This window comes from Seriola lalandi, unplaced genomic scaffold, assembly GCF_002814215.2.
Source record: "Seriola lalandi dorsalis isolate HSWRI2012SDOR001 ecotype SW California unplaced genomic scaffold, Sedor1 jcf7180002054673, whole genome shotgun sequence".
NCBI lineage: Eukaryota > Metazoa > Chordata > Actinopteri > Carangiformes > Carangidae > Seriola > Seriola lalandi.
The window spans coordinates 564675-574582 of record NW_019525226.1 but is presented as its reverse complement, the minus strand read 5'-3'; the positions used below and the strand labels follow the sequence as shown (position 1 = coordinate 574582).

Genomic DNA, 9908 nt, shown 5'->3' with positions numbered 1-9908 from the left:
CATTACAAGTATTTGGATTAGATGACCTGATTACAGTTTGGATCACATTGATGAATTCACTAGGTTATTAATGAGAAATCGGTTCATTTATTTATTTTTTTTATAAAACCTGTATAGATATACAGTGTTTTGTGCTACTATGTTCATTTAAAAAAAATGCTCCTGACGTGGAACATCCATTTATTAGAGCAGTAGTTAACATCTATTAATAGAGCAGTAGTTAACATCCATTTATTAGAGCAGTAGTTAACACAGTTATCATCCTTTTAAGATAATTGATAATCTTTTGGTATGTCTGTTTGGTGAGGGGAAATATGTCATTCACCCTCCCTCCTCCATCTTGGATCTTTCATAAGTACATGAAAGATGTATATAAGCTTGCCTATATGACATACTGTATGTGTAAGTATGATGGTGTGTATGAGTTTTGTCCTTTCCATAATATTAACCCCCGGTTGCCCCATCCATCCTCCTCCTCCTTACCAACCCCTCCCCCTTCACTCCCCCATCCTGCTCCCATACTCCCCAGCCCCTGTATGACGCGGCCTATCTGACGATGTACAACATCTGCTTCACCTCTATGCCCATCCTGGCTTATAGCCTCTTGGAGCAGCACATCTGCATTGAGGTTCTGCTGGACAATGCTACCCTCTACAGGTAAACCTGGGAAACTTCGCTTATCTGCAGTACACTTGTAGATGTGCTTGTTTTGTTACTTCCTTTAAGTAAAATTAAGAACTTCCTCTTTATGTTTCAGATCTTGGATTGATGTGAGCAATAATGACTTTATTAATTAATTGATTGAATGTCCAATCTTTATATTGGTCTTATAATTGAAAGAAATAATTAAAAGAATGGAAAACAGAAATGCACTTAAGTACTAGGAAAGAGATAAAATAATTATAGCAATAACCAGCAAGGTGTAGGCTGTATCTTCTTACATTTTAGCCACAGATTATTATTCACTGTACAAAATTTGAAATTTAGTGAACAAGTTACACAGTCCCTTTGCCAACGCCAAACTTAGGTTAGCCATTTCAGCTTCTTTAGCACATCGTAGAAATAGGTGGCCCTGCCCCACAGTAGCTAGTTGATTTCTATACTAACTGGGCATTTTCTTTTTTTTCCACCCTTATATTTTAAATTGTATTGATTTCACTTTTGACCAGATATAGGCCCTTATATGCGGAAACCCATTGAAATAGACGACAGTCAATTTGCAAATCAACTTAATGTGACTTGTGTCGAGCATCTTAAGCCTTCATTATGAGATGAAACCTTTAAATTTCAAGCTTTAGTTTTCAGTTTTTTTAATTGGTTTAGGTCGAGTTGTTCATATTCCTCAAATATTTAGCTTCCTGTTTCATAGTTGAGATTATTTGCAAAGATAGATACAGTGCTTTCAGAAAGTATTTGGACACATTCAGTTTTTTCACATTTTGTTATGTTGCATTATGCTAAAATAAAAAAAAATTCTCTCCTCGATCTACACTCAATAACCCATAATGACAAAGTGAAAATAGAATTTCTGAAATTTTTACAAATAAAGGAAATATCACATTTACAGAAGTATTCAAACCCTTTGCTATGACATCTGTGGTTATTCCAATTGATTGGACATGATTTGGAAAGGCACACACCTGTCTATTTAAGGTCTCTTAGCTGACAATGCAGATCAGAGCAAAAACCAACCATGAGGAGGAAGGAACTGCCTGCAGAGCAGTCCGTGTTGAGGCACAGATCTGAGGAAGGCTACAAAAAAAAAATTCTGCTGCATTGGAGTTTCCCAAGAGCACAGTGGCCTCGATAATTCTTAAATAGAATAAATTTGAAACAACCAGGAATCTTCCCACAGCTGGCTGCCTGGCCAACCTGAGCAATCGAAGGAGGACAGCCTTGGTAAGAGAGGGGACCGAGAACCTAATGATCACTTTGGCTGAGCTCCATAGAACCTGTGTGGAGATGGGAGAAACTTCCTGTTTTCACTTTGTCATTATGGGGTACTGAGTGTAGATTGATATTGAAAAAAAATGTTTGATTTTAGCATAAGGCTGCAACATAAGAAAATGTGAAAAACGGAAGGAGTCTGAACACTATCTGAATGCACTGTAAAACAATGAGTTTGTTCATCTTTCCCTTTAATGATTTTCTTCAGAGGGATTGCTAAGAATGCCATGTTACGGTGGGGACCATTCCTCTACTGGACATTACTGGGAGTCTTCCATGGCTTGCTCTTCTTCTTTGGTGTTCGGTATCTGTTTAGTAACCCAGCACTGCAGGACAACGGCCAGGTTTGTCCTCTGATTTAATTCACCTTCTAAATGGGTGTGCTATTAAATATTGGATTAAGCATTGTCTCCTAAGTACATCAGCTCATTTGTCTTATTTAAATCCAGGTTTTTGGGAACTGGTCATATGGAACAATAGTCTTCACTGTCCTTGTCTTCACTGTCACATTAAAGGTAAATCACTCGTTTGTTGTTTATTTATCTCATCTCATGAAATGAAAATGCAAAATGTGTTGGATATTTGACATGCACATTCAGTGGCTTTTCTCTGCTGTTCTAGCTTGCTCTGGACACACGTCACTGGACGTGGATCAACCACTTTGTAATCTGGGGATCCCTGGCTTTCTACGTGTTTTTCAGCTTCTTCTGGGGAGGAATAATATGGTTAGAGAACAAGTCAGGATGAAATAACCTGTATAATCCTTGTTGTTGACCTGTTATTTTTCATTTCTATGCAACCACTGTCGCCCTTCCACCCAGTGAAAACCAGTGTTCTCTATCCTGCAGGCCTTTCCTGAGGCAGCAGCGTTTGTACTTTGTGTTTGCCAACATGCTGAGCTCGGTGTCAGCCTGGCTGGTCATCATCTTGCTCATCCTCGTCAGCCTACTGCCAGAGATCCTGCTTGTGGTGTTCCGCAAGCCCCGCGGCCCCCACGCTCGACAGGTAGAGCTAAGACAGGCACACGCACACTTGGCCAGGCATGCACATTTGCACACCACTTTCTCTCTTCCTCTCTCCTCCCCTCTCTCCCACTCTCTCTCTTTCCCTTCTGCCTTCCCTCTACCTTTCCATACATTTGTTGTGACAATTTAACCATTTGTTTTTTCAAGGGTTCAGTTCTCATTAATGGAGCCCATCCTTGATGTATTTCCAAATGAAGCGAAATACACGGGTGGGGTATAGGGTGGGTGTGCCTATGTATCCACGGAGCGATGCGTCACTGTACAGGACTGTTGGCCTCCACTCACACCTCTATCCCTATTGTAAAAGATAACCGAACTATTAACACAGGGACACAGGAACTTGCAATTTGTTTTCATTGCATCTTTAAGTTCAGGCTTTTAAAATCAACTCCCATTTCCTCCAGAAGTCAACTTTCCCAGGCATATTTTGTCATTACAATAGGCTCCCCATGATGCTAATGTGTTTTCCAAGCAGCTGGAAATGTTTGGTGCTATGCGGGTGCTGTTAGGTGCATTCCACACTTGTTTTTTAAAATAGTGTCTAGACTTGTTTTATTTGGAAAAAAACAATGTTTTGCACATGTTGAGGTGAGTCGTACCAAAGTGTTGTATAATCTATTCTTCTTAAAATGCATATGGTGTTTATCTGTCAGTTTGCAAAGTGGCAGAATTAATCAAAAATGTACAAAATCATTTTTTTTAATATCTTTGTTAGTGCGTGTAAGTCTACAGATTTAAATGACAGTTTTTTTATTTTAGAACTTCCCCTTTAACCTATTATTTACTCATTTCCAACTTTATTTTCCTAACTACTCTTGCTTTAGCACAAGCACTTTAACACTTTCCACTTACTCTCTCACCCTATTATTTCTTCTCTCCTCCTCTCTGGACCTGCCTCCCTAAAGATGAAACATCGCCTTCCTTCCTCGGGGACATCTACTATCTTCATGTTGTCGCAGACCGCTAGCACTCACAGCTTCTCGTGGAGTGACTGAGGTCTCTTTTTCTTTCTGTCAGTTCTTATACTTAAGACTCTTCCTGCAGAGTTTCTGTGTCTGCCAGTCTTGCTTGTTTCCTACCTTTTGTGTCCTTCCTCTCCCACTGTTACTCATTCCTTACCCTCTAAAGTAACTCGGGCTGGTGTTCTGCAACTTCTTACAGTCCCCACTCGGTCGGATGGATTAGGTCAGATACTTCAGATTAGAGATTATTACCTCACGAATGGCATCCTTGGAGGGCCCCATCTTTAAACCTTGACTACAGTGCTTTTCTTTAGAGATTTGTTTTTTAAATTGGGAGGAATGTTGGTCAAATGGGGTGGTGTGTGCCCAACTCTGCCAGCAGTGTGGAGTAGGACCAAGTGTCCATGCTTAAAACGTGTAGCCAGTCTTCCATCCTTGTATGTCCAGTTGTCGCAGTCAGTGTCTCCTCCCAGCTGCCTGTGCTGCTGCAATGCCTGCTGCCTCCGCATGTCCAGTCAGGTGAATGCAGCACGTCAAAACACCCAAACTTACCTGCATGAGGCTCAAGTCAACAACCTCATCCTGGATCCTCACCACAATCCCTGCGGGTCACTGCATTTTGTCTGTGCATGCGTGTGTGTGCGCGTGCGTGTTACATTGTCCATTCTTTTTAAGAAATCTGAAAGGATAGTGGCCCTGTATTAATCTGGACAAATTGGTATGGAGTCAAGGCGTCTGAAAATTATTATTGCAAGGAAAAGGTATCTAAAAAGGCATCCAAACTGAATTTCATTATCCACCTGTCCAGTTTTGAAGGCTTTGTGTCTGTATATGTTTGTTCCCTGTGTATGTCTGTGTGCAAGAGAGAGCACAAGGGGAGAGAGAGAGACAAAAGTGTGTGTGTTTCTGTCAGCGTAGTGATGTCATTGGTGTCTCTTGCCTCACCCTTCTAGAAGAAGCTGGTTCAGTCGAGCGTGGGGAGCCTCCAGTCTCCCCGGTCTTCAGCCAGACCCCTGCTCATGAGAACCTTTTCAGATGAGTCCAATACTGTCTTTTAAGCAGGTACCAGCCCACCTTCAGGCCATTTAAGCCAATCAAAGACTTGTTCCCCCCACCAACCTGTCCAGCAGTCCTGGTCCCTAACTCTGAGTTTTAACAAGAGAATCAAAGGCATAATGGCATACGGATCACATCCAGCAAGGCACAATGTGTTGTTGTGTGTTGTGTAAGCTGCTATTGGCTGGCTGAAGAGATGCACTTCCATGTCAGACTAAAATTTTGTGTCAACATTTTTAGTTAAAATGGTAAAATGGTGCATTTTGTCAATGTGAATGCATCTCCAGGGCTAATGTTGCAATTTTAACCATTTTGAAAAACACGTGCTCCTTTCAGCCTCCCTTTGAAGTCCCAGCTTATTTACCCCCTGCATGTGCTTTTAAAAACCCAATTTTTGAATGTATTTGATTTCAGTCCATTTCATTTCTTATTTTTGGACTGAGAATGTCTGTCTGTGTGTTCCTGTATGGTGTTGTTCTCAGTTTGCTTGGGTTTTCTCACCTGGTGGTGTGAAACAGCAGAGCTGATCTGTGATTTTAACTTCCCAGTCTGGTATTTATGTACTGTTTGTAACGTGATGGTTTCTTGATGATCGTTTCGTCATGTGTGCACATCCAAACCTGTGTTGGTGGTTGTCATCTGCTTACTTTCTTGGCAAATAATGTATGCATTTGTAAGTGCTGAGCTTAGCTCAATGCCTGATGTGATGCTGCCTTAACCTCAGTCCAAATGCAGCTGCATTACCTACAGGGGGTAGACAACAAATTAAATGGAAACACCAATACAAAATATTTGAAAATTGCAGCAGTTAAATATAGGAAAAAGTGTTCAATATTTAATAAATGTAATGTAATACATAATCTGAATAAATACAGACAAAATGTGAAATCTATATCCTGAAAATTACAAAATAGTCCAATAAATTCAGCTCATGTTTTTTATCCTAGCAACTTTTGTAACAAAACTTTTTTTTTTTTTTTTCACACAATGCCATTTTCCCCATTGATTGTTTTATTTCATAATGCCACTTTTCATCACCAGATCTCTGAAATAGCAAACAACCAATCACAAAACTGGCTCTGCCCTGTTTGACCTTGTGATGAAAAGTGGTATTATGAAATAGAACGGATGGAAATAAAATAATTTTATTATGAAATTATTACATTTTTTTGGTTTATTACGTATTTTGTCTGTATTTATTCGTAGGATTGCTTATATCTTATTGCATTATTATTAGATACTTTTGGTCTCCATGGGTAATAATAATAAAGGCCAGACTCCGGCTTTTGATATTATGTCAAATGTCTTAAGGGGTTTTACATTTTTTGTCCAGCCTCTGTAGGTCTGAATGTCATTCAAATTTGTCTTCCCATCACCGTTGACCAGGGGCACCGATCTCTGTCGCTTAATCACAGCACTAAGCTTTTTGCAGCAGCGTTCATGGTTTAATCTGAATTTCTATTCTCCCTGTAGCTGTCAGAGGACGGCCTCCTACAAACATCCAGGTAAACCACAAAGAGACAAACCTAGCCTTGTGTTTAATGTCCCTGCTGAGCTTCAATAGAAATGAAATGAAATCGGGAGTGCTTCCGTGACTAATTTCTGCTTGTCTTTGGTGGCGGGAAAAATATAATTTTAGTGATGTATGGTGTTTATGTGCAATCACCAGTTCTTTGATGGTTATGGGTGATTTCAAGATGTCATCTTCCTCTTGTTGGCACAAGCTCGTACTGAAAACATTTAAGTAAAGTCTACCTGCTTTTCGCTTTTCCAGATCGCAGCTGTCACACCACTGTCCTACAAGCACCTGAAGGAGCGTGAGTAAAAGGCATCAAGGACTCACAACAATGGTGGCATCAGCCACATTCAGGATCCCGTGCTAGTTGGGTCAGAGCTGATCTGAGAAGAAGAGGAGGAAAAAATGAGAAGAAAAAGAGAGATGTTCTGACTGGGGGGAGGGGATGAAAAGGGATTTAGCAGTCTTTTGACTTGTGTCTTACTGCTCTGTCCGTCCTCTGCCCAATCCCAGCAGCTCCTAACCCCCAACGCATGCCTGCAGAGCAGTGCCCTGCATTACTTTTTAAAATATCTACTCAGATGACAGGCATGAGTTTTCTTTCTTTTACTTCTTCTTTTTTTTTTTTCTTTTTCTTTTTTTTTTTTTTAAATACTAGCTTACAAATGAATGCATACACGGCTGCCTTGTCAGTAGCTCTATCCAACTGCTGTGTTTTAACAAGCAGTTGTAATATCCACTCCAAGAATGGTTCACCTGCATGAAAGAAGGCTCAAAAGAACGCTTTACTCCACTGATGTTCAGTCACTGTATTCTGCAAAGTTTTTATTAAGACATGATGATCCCATTCTCGGCAGTTACACAGGTTATTCTACTTTACAATTTTAGAGTTAGTACGCTTTTCAACATTGTTCTTTAAATGATTATCATATTTTCTTTTCAGAAAATACACTCACCCACATGTCCAAATAGTTCAAAATAAAAAGTTACTGAATGTGATTTCAGTCCAGCTCAGAGCTACAAACCAACTGTTAGAACAGTTTTCTGGTTTATGATTCTTATATGATTATTTGTTTCCAATGGTGAATCTACAGTCTCTATTGAATACTAAGGTATAAACAGAGGTAATGGAGACCATATTACCACTCAATCCAAAAAGTGTGCGTGTGTGGATGCAAGATTGAGAGATAGATTAGAGATGTTAAGCATATTCTGGTAATGAAACATTGCTTAGAGAATGACCTAAATCTTTCAACCTCAGAGATAATTTAAGAGAGTCCAATTAAGATGAGAAGATTAATATATGTATCGTACTGTATATAGCTTAGAGATGTATGACAGCACCTGCTCAAAGCCAAAAAGATGAACATAATGCTATCGGAGTCTGTCCACACGAATGTGACCTGAAAGTGACATGTCGGTGTGTGTCTATCCGTGTGTTATGTAAGTAAGTGCAACTGTACTGGATGAGAAAAGCCAGAAATGCCTGTGTGTAATGGAAACCAGGATTACTTGAACCTTGTTGATGTAGTTCAGTTAGACATTTCCTGCACTATTAAGGAAGGTTTATTCATTGCATAGCTGGTCACTAAGGCACATGAATATATGCCTGAGCATACGCACGCACATATCTTATAGGTGAGAACATTAAACACACAAATAACCACACGTTATACACATAAATGCACACATGCACTAAAGCCTAAATGAGGTATTTATGTTCATTATCCATTATCTAGTTTGTGTAATTTGTCTCAGTCAGGCTGAAGTTGGAGTGTAAAGAGATCCTCCAAACTCCAGACCTGCAGAGTCAACCTAGTCCATGCTACTGTGAGGCTCCATGTTCTTTCTTCTGTTTCAGGTCCAATCTGCTGACTCTCAGGATGAGAGTTGACTGTTTGGCCTTTTCTTCCTTCATTTAACTTGTTGTGTGTAGTGCTTCATACATTCCATTTAAACATGCCATGATATCAAACACTTTAAGATACTGTTTTGGATTTTTTATTTTTTTTCCCCTACACAAATATGTATCGTCTATTTGGCATATTTATTGTTAAGTGAAATTTTACTCACAAATGTTATATTTTTATTGCATAAATATTTTTTATTGTGGAGAGTGATCAGCTTTGTGCCAGTTGAGTTTAGCCTGTGTTACTCCAGCCCTGATGTGAGCCCTTGCCAATTCCATTTGATAGTCTTTGTCATATACACAAAGACAGGCAGCCCCCCCAAACACACTCCCAACATCCCAAAGTCAACCTCTGAACCGATGCCACTCCTTTTGCAGGTGATCTAACTCTTGATTTAAACTAGTGATTACCTGTCACTGATCGTTTATGTTTTGTGTTACAGCCAACTGTTACAGAATCTGATAGTATGGTGATTTTAAAGTTCACAACTTCACTGATCTCTGCTCGAAAAATAACCCCACTACAATAGTTTTTGGTACTGGTCTTGTATTTCACACCACTGATTGTAGCCTGACATATGTGATACAGCTCATCTGCAAAATGGCGCAGGCAGTCATAACACCAAGTGGAGATTTAAATCAAGTTAATGTTGCTTTGTTCTTAACAAATGAAAAAAATTTACACACCTTTCAGCGACATTTTCTACTAAGACAGTCTGTTTTTCTGATGTTAGGCTTGCGGAGGAGGCTGTTCTTTACTCTGTGATATGTCACCTCCAGACTGCACTGTGCCGGATATACTGGATGTAAGAGGACTCACTTGAGAGGGGCTGCCTGCTTTGTCAAATGAAAAACCTTTAAGTGACATCAGAGATGCTATTTTCTTCGAATCTAATGTTTTGCCTGTCTAATGAAAAGTATAAAAGAATGGATTGTATTTTTAATGCAACCTTTTTCCAGCCACTTTTTGTAAGAAAATCAAAAATGTCCAAAAAAAAGCACGAGAGGCTCTGTGGTCGTGGACGCTGTCCCTGTCTGTGAGGGGTGGAGGTGGACACCTTCAGGCACCTCAGCAGCCCTGCCTCATACAGCAGGGACACCTTGCCACCTCCAGCCCTTTGGGTCTCCAGTCTCAACACTCCAAACCTCCAAGCTGAATGTACCTCTTTGAAACTAGTATATTCAAAACCTGAAGATTTTCTGTAATAAAGCAGAATGTTTTGAAGATACACTAATGTCTTATAGTGCTTTGTTACTCTAACAGTTGTGTCAGCAGCCTCTGATGTAAAGATGTGTGTTTGTGTGGGCGGCTAGGAGTGTGTGTGTGTGTGTGTGTGTGTGTGTTTGTGTGTGTGTGTGTTTGTGTGCATTTGACCACACTAAGCAGATGCTGTGCTTTAATGAGATGGCTGAGAGGCTAAGCTGGATCAGCTGAGTGGCTGCGTATCAGGACGGAGTACTGCTGCTCGCCTACTGCTCCATGTGTGGCCTCA

General features: G+C 40.1%; 1 protein-coding gene across 1 annotated transcript in view; it reads left to right on the top strand.

The window, feature by feature from the left end:
• Positions 1-9644, top strand: part of atp11c (ATPase phospholipid transporting 11C (ATP11C blood group)) — a 42844-nt gene extending 33200 nt beyond the window's left edge. Inside the window, exons 20-27 of the mRNA XM_087178071.1 lie at positions 462-657; positions 2156-2291; positions 2397-2462; positions 2569-2672; positions 2796-2952; positions 4888-4996; positions 6464-6495; positions 6765-9644. Coding sequence (XP_087034197.1) covers positions 462-657; positions 2156-2291; positions 2397-2462; positions 2569-2672; positions 2796-2952; positions 4888-4992 — 764 coding nt within the window. The 3' untranslated portion in view covers positions 4993-4996; positions 6464-6495; positions 6765-9644. The remainder of the gene's footprint in view (positions 1-461; positions 658-2155; positions 2292-2396; positions 2463-2568; positions 2673-2795; positions 2953-4887; positions 4997-6463; positions 6496-6764) is intronic.
• Positions 9645-9908: the final 264 nt, after the last annotated feature.